Consider the following 12,643-nt stretch of genomic DNA (forward strand, 5'->3'; position numbering starts at 1 on the left):
ACACACACACACACACACACACACACACATCTGATTTGTGCAGCCAAAATGGATGGGAATAAATCACCAGAGCTCGGCCAACATGGCTGCATACTAAGCAGTGTATTACCCATGGGAAAACTCTGCCCTGACTAATGGCTGTGTGTGTGTGTGTGTGTGTGTGTGTGTGTGTGTGTGTGTGTGTGTGTGTGTGTTTGCGTGTGTGTGTGTTCAGAGTCACCTCTCCCATCAGCAGCAGTAATTGTGTGTGCATTTAATTGCAAAGTGCAGTCAGGAGTTCATCTGAATTGTTTGGAGAGAAATTGAAAGCAGAAACATTTCATCAGGTCTCTGGTGTTGATCGCTGCTGCAAGCGAACAGCGTGCGGTCACTTCAGCGTTCAGCACGCGGCACGCGGTCCTGGATAAGTGGAGTTAATTCAATCTCCTGAGAGAGGAAAGGAAGAGAGAAAAGGTACTTCACCTTTCTGATGACCTCGACCCAACGTCACGAAACCAGAGGAGATGAAGTTGTGAACGTCAGCACCTCCACTGCTGCGGACGCTCTCCTTCCCATAGTGGAGACCTGCACACACACACACACATACACACACACACACACACACACAGGGTCAGTCAACAGTGTCAGTTATATATCGACAGCAGCTCAATCTGTGGTTCCCAATGTGAGGGTCGGGACCCTGCAGAGGGGTCAAAAGCTTTGATAACGTCACGTTGCACTGTTCACATTATTATTGTTATTTGTATTAGAATTATTATTTTGTTAAAGAGTGTCCTGACACGCAGCTATAGCAACGAACAAGACTGACCACTCACAAATATTACAAAATGAATTAAACAGAAATGTGATTATGAAATCATTATGTTCACATTTCTAATCCAAACGTGTAAAAGATTCAATCCAAGAAACAAAACCACCGCGAGACACAAGAACTAAGATTGAACCTCATCGAGACCTGGAGAGACGACAGAGACTAACCATCACAGGACGCCACTGGAGGACGCCTCGACAAGGGGACGCCTCGACAAGGGGACGCCTCGACGGGAGGACGCCTCGACGGGAGGACGCCTCGACGGGAGGACGCCTCGACAAGGGGACGCCTCGACGGGAGGACGCCTCGACAGGAGGACGCCTCGACAAGGGGACGCCTCGACAAGGGGAGGCCTCGACAAGCGGAGGCCTCGACAAGGGGACGCCTCGACGGGAGGACGCCTCGACGGGAGGACGCCTCGACAAGGGGACGCCTCGACGGGAGGACGCCTCGACGGGAGGACGCCTCGACGGGAGGACGCCTCGACGGGAGGACGCCTCGACAAGGAGACGCCTCGACAAGGGAACGCCTCGACAAAGAGACGCCTCGACGGGGGGACGCCTCGACGGGAGGACGCCTCGACAAGGGGACGCCTCGACAAGGGGACGCCTCGACAAGGGAACGCCTCGACGGGAGGACGCCTCGACGGGAGGACGCCTCGATGGAGGACGCCTCGACAAGGGGACGCCTCGACAAGGGGACGCCTCGACAAGGGGACGCCTCGACAAGGGGACGCCTCGACGGGAGGACGCCTCGACGGGAGGACGCCTCGATGGAGGACGCCTCGACAAGGGGACGCCTCGACAAGGGGACGTCTCGACGGGAGGACGCCTCGACGGGAGGACGCCTCGACGGGAGGACGCCTCGACGGGAGGACGCCTCGACGGGAGGACGCCTCGACAAGGGGACGCCTCGACAAGGAGACGCCTCGACAAAGGGACGCCTTGACGAGTGGACGGCTCGACCGGAGGACGCCTCGACGGGAGGACGCCTCGATGGAGGACGCCTCGACAAGGGGACGCCTCGACAAGGGGAGGCCTCGACAAGGGGAGGCCTCGACAAAGGGACGCCTTGACGAGTGGACGGCTCGACCGGAGGACGCCTCGACGGGAGGACGCCTCGACAAGGGGACGCCTCAACAAGGGGAGGCCTCGACAAGGGGAGGCCTCGACAAGGGGACGCCTCGACGGGAGGACGCCTCGACGGGAGGACGCCTCAACGAGGGGAGGCCTCGACGAGGGGAGGCCTCGACAAGGGGAGGCCTCGACGAGGGGACGCCTCGACGAGTGGACGGCTCGACCGGAGGATGGCTCGGCGGGAGGACGCCTCGACGGGAGGACGCCTCGACGGGAGGACGCCTCAACGAGGGGAGGCCTCGACGAGGGGAGGCCTCGACGAGGGGAGGCCTCGACGAGGGGACGCCTCGACGAGTGGACGGCTCGACCGGAGGACGGCTCGGCGGGAGGACGGCTCGGCGGGAGGACGCCTCGGCGGGAGGACGCCTCGACGGGAGGACGCCTCGACGGGAGGACGCCTCGACGGGAGGACGCCTCGACGAGGGGACGCCTCGACGGGAGGATGCCTCGACAAGGGGACGCCTCGACGGGAGGACGCCTCGACGGGAGGATGCCTCGACAAGGGGACGCCTCGATAAGGGGACGCCTCGACAAGGGGACGCCTCGACGGGAGGACGCCTCGACAAGGGGACGCCTCGACAAGGGGAGGCCTCGACAAGGGGACGCCTCGACGTGTGGACGGCTCGACCGGAGGACGGCTCGACCGGAGGACGGCTCGACCGGAGGACGCCTCGACGGGAGGACGCCTCGACGGGAGGACGCCTCGACGGGAGGACGCCTCGACGGGAGGACGCCTCGACGGGAGGACGGCTCGACTGGAGGACGCCTCGACGGGAGGATGCCTCGACAAGGGGACGCCTCGACAAGGGGACGTCTCGACGGGAGGACGCCTCGACGGGAGGACGCCTCGACAAGGGGACGCCTTGACGAGTGGACGGCTCGACCGGAGGACGCCTCGACGGGAGGACGCCTCGATGGAGGACGCCTCGACAAGGGGACGCCTCGACAAGGGGAGGCCTCGACAAAGGGACGCCTTGACGAGTGGACGGCTCGACCGGAGGACGCCTCGACGGGAGGACGCCTCGACAAGGGGACGCCTCGACAAGGGGACGCCTCGACGGGTGGACGGCTCGACCGGAGGACGGCTCGACCGGAGGACGGCTTGACCGGAGGACGCCTCGACGGGTGGACGCCTCGACAAGGGGACGCCTCGACAAGGGGACACCTCAACGGGAGGACGCCTCGACAAGGGGACGCCTTGACGGGAGGACGCCTCGACAAGGGGACGCCTCGACGGGAGGACGCCTCGACGAGTGGACGGCTCGACCGGAGGACGCCTCGACCGGAGGACGCCTCGACGGGAGGACGCCTCGACCGGAGGACGACTCGACCGGAGGACGCCTCGACTGGGGGGACGCCTCGACGGGGGGGACACCTCGACAAGGGGACGCCTCGACGGGAGGACACCTTAACGGGAGGACGCCTCGACAAGGGGACGCCTCGACGAGTGGACGCCTCGACGGGAGGACGCCTCAACGGGAAGACGCCTCAACGGGAAGACGCCTCGACAAGGGGACGCCTCGAAGGGAGGACAGCTCAACAAGAAGACGCCTCGACAAGGAGACACCTCGACGGGAGGACACCTCAACGGGAGGACGCCTCGACGGGAGGACGCCTCGACGGGAGGACGCCTCGACGGGAGGACAGCTCAACAAGGGGACGCCTCGACAAGGGGATGCCTCGGCGAGTGGACGCCTCGATGGGAGGACGCCTCGACGGGAGGACACCTCGACGGGGGGACACCTTGACGGGAGGACGCCTCGACAGGAGGACAGCTCAACAAGGGGACGCCTCGACAAGGGGACACCTCGACTGGAGGACAGCTCGACGAGGGGACACCTCGACAAGGGGACACCTCGACAAGGGGACACCTCGGCGAGCGGAAGCCTCGACGGGAGGATGCCTCGACGAGGGGACGCCACGACGAGGGGACGCCTCGACGGGAGGACTCCTCGATGGGAGGACGCCTCAACAAGGGGACGCCTCGACAAGGGGACACCTCGGCAAGTCAAAGCCTCGACGGGGGGACGCCACGACGAGGGGACACCTCGGCGAGTGGAAGCCTCGACGGGAGGACGCCTCGACGAGGGGACGCCTCGACGGGAGGACGCCTCGATTGGAGGACGCCTCGACATGAGGACAGCTCAACAAGGGGACGCCTCGACAAGGGGACACCTCGGCGAGTGGAAGCCTCAACGGGAGGACGCCTCGACGGGGGGACGCCTCGACAAGAGGGGACGCCTCCCCTCTGCCGACACCAGAAACAACATGGACGAGGACCATAATGTTTCACAACATGGACGAGAAGCTCCGTGTCTACAGACTCGGCAAAGCATCAAATCCAAACAACTAATTGGTGGATTGATAGAAAATGAATCTTCTTATTTCACACTCAGTTCCTCCAGGAGCTTCTTCCTGCGCTGTGATCACAGAGACTGCTTCTCTGCTTCATGGCGCCACATCGAGATCTTCTCCTTCCCTTCAGCCGCAGAGAAGAGGAGGAGCGGTGGCAAAGCGTCCGAGCAGACCCAGAGCGCCGCTCCTCAGGAAGAAAGCAATACGTTTCATCGCCGTGCACGCCGTGCTCTCTGACCTCCATCACGGCGCTCTGCTCTGTGTCTGCTGCACTTATTCCTCCATTCAATCATTCCTGCAGTTCTGTGTGACACGCTATTGTTGTCTTTCTTTGTCACCGGGAGCCGCTCCGCTGCGACAGCCTCCAGTGAGAGACCCTGCAAAATGAATCCCCGGCTCTCCTCGGCTCCCGTTCCCAGCTCATTGAGGGAGGAGCCTGAGGAGCCTGAGGAGCCTGAGGGCCTCGCATTATGAATTCATCCTCCTCCATACAAAGGAAATCCTGACTTTCACCTCAACGACGTGGCGTGGAAATAAACGGGAGCTAATGCTTTGTTATCAGACTTCTTCACTGGACGAAGGATACCGTCAGGATGAGCTGGATGTGTGTTGGATGGAGGTCACATGACTCCAAGGTCGATGAAGCGTTAAAGCAGCAGGCAGAGGTCGTTTGCGTGCTATGCTAGTTTTATAGCATCTGCATTAGACGCCGATCAGCTGATGGACTTCGAGCTCATCATGTGATGAAGGCCTTCAGCTCACATGTCTTAATATCTTCATCTTCCTCTCAGCCGGAGATACACACACACACACACACACACACACACACACACACACACACACACACACACACACACACACACACACCAGCTGTATCATAAGGGGCAATAATGAGATGTAGGACAGGAAAAATTTGGAGGTGTGTGTGTGTGTGTGTGTGTGTGTGTGTGTGTGTGTGTGTGTGTGTGTGTGTGTGTGTGTGTGTGGATGGGCAGGAGGTCTCAGAACATATGATTATAAAATTTTCTTTTGGCAAATAATTTTAGTAAATAAATCACGTTTTTGTTTTATATACAAAACTTCTTGTTTGGGTGACTCACTTCTCACACAACACACACACAGAGAACACACAGAACACACACACACACACACACACACACACACACATGCACACTAACACGCAGACAAAGCTTCGTGCTTTATAAATATCTGAAGGTCATGTCAACGCTGCTAAACAGCTGAAATGTTATTCTCTCATCACGACCTGTAATGGTCCGGAGCAGCTGACCTTTCAGCTCTTCTGCAGCAGATCCTCAGAGCCGCATGAGCACTCTAACATCCTCATTCTTCTTGTTCTGCCTGTTCTCTTCTGCTCCAGTAAACACACCCATAACTACATCATGTGCCTGTTTTTAGTTTTTTGGGCAGAGGAGCTGTTCGGGAGTCACAGTGTTGTCTTTGTTTCTGTAAACTGAAACAGAGGAAACGCTCCTCACCGGCTGGAAACTACATTTAATCATTCTGCGCATTAAGAACATGTCAGAGAGGAAACACTTTCCAAAAAGCAAAACCAAAGAGGCAGATCTGTGGCTTGGTGTGCGGTGAATCCATCACCGTCATGTGAAGGGCGCTGCGGGCCACACGGCATTACTCAGAGAAGTCTTATTGTGGACTTTAACTCCTGTAAAGGTAGCCGCTCCTCTCCAGGTCTGCTGCTGTGGCCGAGGGCCGCTCTGTGTTTGCACCCCACCTAAAACCATGCAGAGTGCTTGGGAATAAAAATAGCAGCACTCGCGCTGGTATCATATTATGCTGTCTGTACTGTTTGGCTTGAGGCTCACTTTTCTTTTTTTTAAACAAATGTATTGTTCTGAAAATGCAGCGACGTTTTGCAATGCACCAAGTCACCGCGGCACGAGGCCGGCACTGGAGAGAGAAAGTGGAGAAATGGATGTTCTTCCCACTTGACATGCGTTGATCGGATCCTCTTGAGCCTCTTTCTCCACCGGCCTCCTCGCTCGCTGCCAAATGCACATTTAGCTGCACATGAATATGCATTTCCTGTGATAGCGAGTGTGCTCTCTCTCCACAGCACCTTGTAGAGCATTGAGTGGAGCTCCCAACACACACACACACACACACACACACACATGAAGCACGCGTTGGGCTGTCACCGCCTTCATGTCCGCCCCACCAGCACCGCTGCCCCCGGTGAAGGCTGTGCTGCAGTGAGTTGTGTTCTCGTTGTAGTGATTGTGTGCAAGCAGGCGACGCCGCCTCAGCTGAGACAGATAAACAGATAAAGCGCCGCCGTCCTTTACTGAATAGAAATGCTGCAAGGTCGTTGTGAAGGCGGCCGGCCGCGTGCGGCTGCGGAGACGAACACTGACCGGCAGGAACCGACTGAGGAAGACGCTGCGTGGATGAAGGCAGACCGACACGACGCAGAGCTGTCGGAAAATGTTCCCAGCGAGTACCTGACGGACAGCGGCGTGGCAGAAAGAGGCTTCACGGGACACACCAGGCTCCAACAGAGCTGAGAGGACCACGATCCATTATTTAGAAACAACACGCAGAAATAGTTCTGCAGCTCCAATCAACCGTGACATGGACGTGCACGTGACATGGACGTGCACGTGACATGGACGTGCACGTGACATGGACGTGCACGTGACATGGACGTGCACGTGACATGGACGTGCACGAGCAACCAGCAGAGCTCAACACAGACCAGTTCACCCAGCACACGCTGCTGTGAGGCAACAGGAAGCCGCTCTCTGAATATTCAGAGCCTCTGGCAGGAAGACGAATGCTACTATCTCACATCTTTCATCAAGATCACTCATCGGACTCCAGCTCGTGCACGGAGCTCAACAGGAGACATTTCATGTTTAATATTAATTCCTTAATTGTATTTTTCCATCAATTACAGGCTGATGAATAGCATGCTTAATGATGGAGATGTACACTGTGAGATCCATCTCATGGTCCAGAGACAGCCTGACCCGGTGGTTTGAGTCCGGAGGCGTCAGGCTGCAGCATCCTCACATACACTTTCAATTCAATGTATTTTATACAACCAACATCACAAATTACAAAGTTCCTTTTTTTCCTTTTCCTTCACAGTCTGTACGCATGACATCGTGTCCCAGGACCTCACATCGGATCAGGAACAACTCCTGAAAACCTTCATAGAGCAACAGAGGAGGATCCTCTCCCTGATGGACAGAACAACAGATGTCATGTGACCAGAAACGGTACAGAGTTACAGCTCATTGCAGGAATATGACAGACACTATTCCAAATATTACCATTGGATTATGTCTTGATTCACCCGGTTTGTCTTTCTCTCACACCGATGCTTACCTCGTAAAATAAACTTCAATTATTATAATTTTTTAATGTATTTGCTTCTTATATTTCATAATTCTCGAGCATCTGATAACGCCTGCTTTGTTGAGGACCCCGGACTGTTTTTCCTGCATTTTTCAGCCATTTCTACTGATGTTTGCTCCCTCCTGGTTCTCTGCAGGCCGGGGTGAAGTCCCGCCCTGTGACTGCCTGAGTGACGGAGAGGCCATCGCTTCCAGCCCGTCACACTGCTGCGCTAGCTTGCCAGCCTGTAATTATCTCCAGCAGGCCTCTCTTTCTCTCTGTCGCTCTCTTGCTCAAATCGGATGATTACTGGATGTTAACATTGGAGATTACACTGCTGAAAGGGGGAGCGCAGTGGGGGCTCTTCGGAGGGGAATGCACAATTTTGCACAGAAATAATGAATGTCGACAAATGCGACACACAGAGTGATGCGGGGAGGCCCAACAGTCGTGACAGTGAAGGAGTGAACGCTTGTGGGCGGAGAGAGGAACTCTTACCGTGGTTGGACTTGGAGGCGTGAACAGGGGTGTAGTGGTTCTTGGAGGAGGTTCTGACCGGTGTGTTGTCTTTGGGTGAGCCGTTCATTGCTGCAAAATTCTCACAGTCGTATTGTGATATGGGGATGGGCCCCTGCTGCCTCAGGATGTCTGCAAGCGCCCTGCAACACAACACAAGAGTGGCTGAGAACGCCGCTCAGGTCTGGTTCCTGCTCCCCACACAGCTGATGAGTTAAGACTGGGATCAGTGTGAGCAGGGTCGGCCCGCACACACAGGGTCGGTGGTTTGGTCCCCGGCTCTGCTCGCCCATGTCGATGTTTTCCTTCAGGGAGACACCTGACCCCAGAGAGGAGCTGTGCTCACGGTGTGTGAATGTGTGTGTGAACGTTAGCTACTGGTGACAGGTGACGTTAGCTCCTCCCATCAGGGTCTGAACGTTAGCTACTGGAGACAGGTGAGGTTAGCTCCTCCCACCAGTGTCTGGACGTTAGCTACTGGTGACAGGTGACGTTAGCTCCTCCCACCGGGGTCTGAACGTTAGCTACTGGTGACAGGTGACGTTAGCTCCTCCCATCAGGGTCTGAACGTTAGCTACTGGTGACAGGTGAGGTTAGCTCCTCCCATCAGGTTCTGAACGTTAGCTACTGGTGACAGGTGACGTTAGCTCCTCCCACCAGTGTCTGAACGTTAGCTACTGGTGACAGGTGACGTTAGCTCCTCCCATCAGGGTCTAAACGTTAGCTACCGGTGACAGGTGACAGGTGACGTTAGCTCCTCCCATCAGGGTCTGAACGTTAGCTACTGGTGACAGGTGAGGTTAGCTCCTCCCATCAGGGTCTGAACGTTAGCTACTGGTGACAGGTGAGGTTAGCTCCTCCCATCAGTGTGTGCATGATGAAGCCGTGTGAGAGGCTTTGAGCGGTCGGTGACGAGGAACGCTGCACATTTACCATTTAAGACTATTATGGGTAATTTAGAGCTGCTCTGTTTCTTCTTTTATTCCCACTTCTGGGAACATGACGAATGTTCATTTGCAGGAGAAACAACTTTGGATGTGTGAGTATCTCGTCTAATTGGGTTGAATTTGAATGTTTTTCAGACGCACCAGGTGCATGTGGAGGGATGGAGCCCTCGAGGGGAGGAGAGAGAGAGAGAAGCAATCACGATGAAAGAAAGTTCAAAAAGTGTTTGTTTGCTTTTTCTGGCATTGCTTTTGAAAAATGGAATCAAATTACTTTTGCAGCACTGCAGTAGCTCAAAGCTTTTGTACGACAAATGTACCGCCGACCGTAACCTTTGCTTTTAAATTAATATTTTAGCTTCCCCCTCCTTCCTGTTCCTTATTGAATGTGCAGCGGTGCATGCTTGTCACACGACCTTGATACAGCCAACGTTAACACTATCCATTATTCACAGTCTTAAGATTGCTCAAGTGTTGAATAATGCATCCAATAAAAAAAGCTATTCAATCTTGAGGAAATAATATGTGTCAGCATTTGTTCACTGATGTCGGAACAGCCTCCAACATGTGGTCCACTCCGGTGGGACGGTGGCGGAGCTGAGGAGCTACAGAATCTCCTCAAAGCCGCCTGAAGAAGAGGAGGGAGCACTGGAGGAGCAGTGGGATGTTTGACTCTGTCGCCTCTTCAGCAAACATCTGATTCTAACATGAAGACGCCATCTTCATATCAGCAAGAAGAAAAAAGAACAATTGTGTCTGTTGTTTAAACTAATGAAGCTCCAGTAGAAATGTTGGGCACCAGTCCATCTCACTCCCACACACACACACACACACACACACACACACACACACACGCACACACACACACACATGCACAGACACACACACACACACACACACACACACACACACACACACACACACACACGCACACATTCTCTCTCTCTCACATACACAAACACACACACACACACACTCACACACAGACACACACACACGCACACACACACGCACACACACACACACACACACACACACACACACACACACACACACACACACACACACACGCACACACACACACACACACACACACACACACACACACACACACGCACACATTCTCTCTCTCTCACACACACAAACACACACACACACACACACACACACTCTCACACACGCACGCACGCACACACACGCACACACACACACTCTCTCTCTCTCTCTCACAGACACACACACACACGCACACACACACACACACACACACACACACACACACACACACACACACACGCACACACACACACACACACACACACACACTCCTTTTGGATTGAACATCTGCTTCAGTCCGTGCTCGTGCTCCTCCGTGCTCGTGCTCCTCCGTGCTCGTGCTCCTCCGTGAGGGAGATCTCTTTGGTTCATTGAGACACATTGTCGGTCTGGTTTCTGGTTCATTACTTCGGATGGAAATAAACACTGAACTTAAGACAACAACAGACTGATCTGCAGCCTTTTGTGGCACTTTACAAAGTCCTGCCGTGTTTCTAGCCTGCGGCTTGTCTTCTGCGTGCTTCACTGTATCAGTCTGTCAGAGCTCTCGGTGGACTTTGTTTTTAAAGGAGGGATGGAGTACAGATGCGTGCTGCAAAACCTTCCATGGAAACACAAGTCATGCTCACAGGTCTTCAGCCACTCACCTGTGTATGTTCATCTCCTGAGGCGGCTCTGTGGCTTTGTCGTACGCGACTTTGACGGACACTCCCAGCACGATGATGAAGGCGATGATCCCACAGGTGATGTAGACCGCCGTGCTGGTCTGGTCCATGCTCGGGTCGTACGTCTCCCCGGTCGGGATGGGCGACGGGGCGGCCGTCTGCACCCACACCGGCGTCTGGTAGTTGGTGCAGGCTTTCTGGTCCAGCCGGTCCTTCTTGTACTCGCAGCAGAAGCGCAGGTAGCACGTGCCGCAGCAGTACCGGTGGTTGGTGTTGTTGCACTCGAACTGTTTGTCGTACTGCCCGCTCACGTCGAAGTAGCCCAGGCATGTGTCGTGGTTGCTGGTGGGCGCCGGCTGCGGGGTCTTCAGCTGCACGGCTGTGGGCGCCGCGGTGGCTTTGGGAGCCTTCCTGGCCGCAGGTTTGGCTTTTTTACCGCCTGTAGCGGCGCTCAGCACGCAGAGCGGGTCCAGGTATATCAGCAGCAACAAAATGTGCCGTATCCCCATGGTGGAGTGAAGAACTCAAGTCTTACGTTTTGGCAAAAACACTCTAACTCTGGACATGCAAGGATTTAGTCTCATGCAAGTTTCTCTACCGAGTCTTCCCCTACAAGCCCAGTGTCCTGTGCCGCCGCCATGCTGAGTCTCTGTACACGCTGGTCAAGGGCATTTCTCGGCTGATAAACGCAGTGGACACCCTAAAGCCCAACGCAACCCACAGAAGAGCCGAGGCAGGAGAGCACCATGTCCCGGCGCGAGCAGCGCTGACGGGTGGCCGGGCTCTGCGCGCTCTCCCTCGGCTGAGCGCGTGTGAGAGCCGCTGCGTCGCTGTCCGAGGTGCTGATTCCTGGAGTCCCTCTCAGTTGTGCTCAAGTCAAAGTTACGCTGGAGGGACAAATAAGGCGAAAGGCTCATTAGCTATCATCCTCACGTCAGAGCTACGTCATGTATTCATTAGTAGGCTTCTACACGTCCGAGTAACTTGACAGGTTTTAGCTGAAACACGTCGTCTGAAGTCATTCATGCAGTTTGCACGACGCATTCAACGCGACACACAGCACACATCACATGCATGTGGCACTGCAGCTTTATGTTAAGCATGACACTCTAACATCGCAGCACTCAATGCACAAACAGCTGTTCATGTTTACAAATCCAAATCAAATGTACTGTCTATTCCTACTTGATTTCTACAGAGAGGGAGTAAGAAAAGCCAGTCTACCTCAGTCCGGATCCCCGCGGGGAGAAGCTCTCTGTCGGTCTCTGAAAGTGAGGAGAATATCAGAGCTGAACGGCCCCATCCCCAGCTCTCTCTCTCTCTCTCTCTCTCTCTCTCTCTCTCTCTCTCTCTCTCTCTCTCTCTCTCTCTCTCTCTCTCCTCCTCCTCCTCGGCTTCCTCCCTCCCTCGTCTCTTACATCATTTCAGTGCTGTCGTCAGAACTCAGTCAAGTCTCTCCTCCTCTCCTCCAAGCAGGAGGAGAGCCTGCTTATTGGCATTAACACTCCTAAATGCAATGGATGCATGGACCTCTGTCTGCGGACACACACACACACACACACACACACACACACACACACACACACACACACACACACACACACGCACTGCATGTCTTAACATTCACACGTTGATTTGTATGATCAATTACTTGATCTTTTGTGCAGCTGGCTGTGGTCGTGTTGCGGCTGCGAGCCCATAAACCAGGTGCATCATGGGTTTCAGGAGTGAACAGTGTCCGTGCCCTCCACATTATTACACTCATTATTTCAGCCGAAGTCGTTC

General features: G+C 55.1%; 1 protein-coding gene across 6 annotated transcripts in view; it reads right to left on the minus strand.

Moving 5' to 3' along the window:
- LOC137789272 (protein shisa-6-like) overlaps positions 1–12,164 on the minus strand; it is a 62,565-nt gene extending 50,401 nt beyond the window's left edge. For all 6 annotated transcript variants that reach the window (XM_068582676.1, XM_068582675.1, XM_068582674.1 and 3 more), the window contains exons 1-4: positions 12,083–12,164; positions 10,841–11,745; positions 8,176–8,336; positions 463–564 (exon numbers count right to left, since the gene is read on the minus strand). In XM_068582676.1, the coding sequence (XP_068438777.1) occupies positions 463–564; positions 8,176–8,336; positions 10,841–11,367 (790 nt within the window). In that variant the 5' untranslated portion in view covers positions 11,368–11,745; positions 12,083–12,164. The remainder of the gene's footprint in view (positions 1–462; positions 565–8,175; positions 8,337–10,840; positions 11,746–12,082) is intronic.
- Positions 12,165–12,643: the final 479 nt, after the last annotated feature.

This window comes from Clinocottus analis, unplaced genomic scaffold (assembly GCF_023055335.1).
Source record: "Clinocottus analis isolate CAN_PGR_092001 unplaced genomic scaffold, fCliAna1.0.p SCAF_19, whole genome shotgun sequence".
Lineage (NCBI taxonomy): Eukaryota > Metazoa > Chordata > Actinopteri > Perciformes > Cottidae > Clinocottus > Clinocottus analis.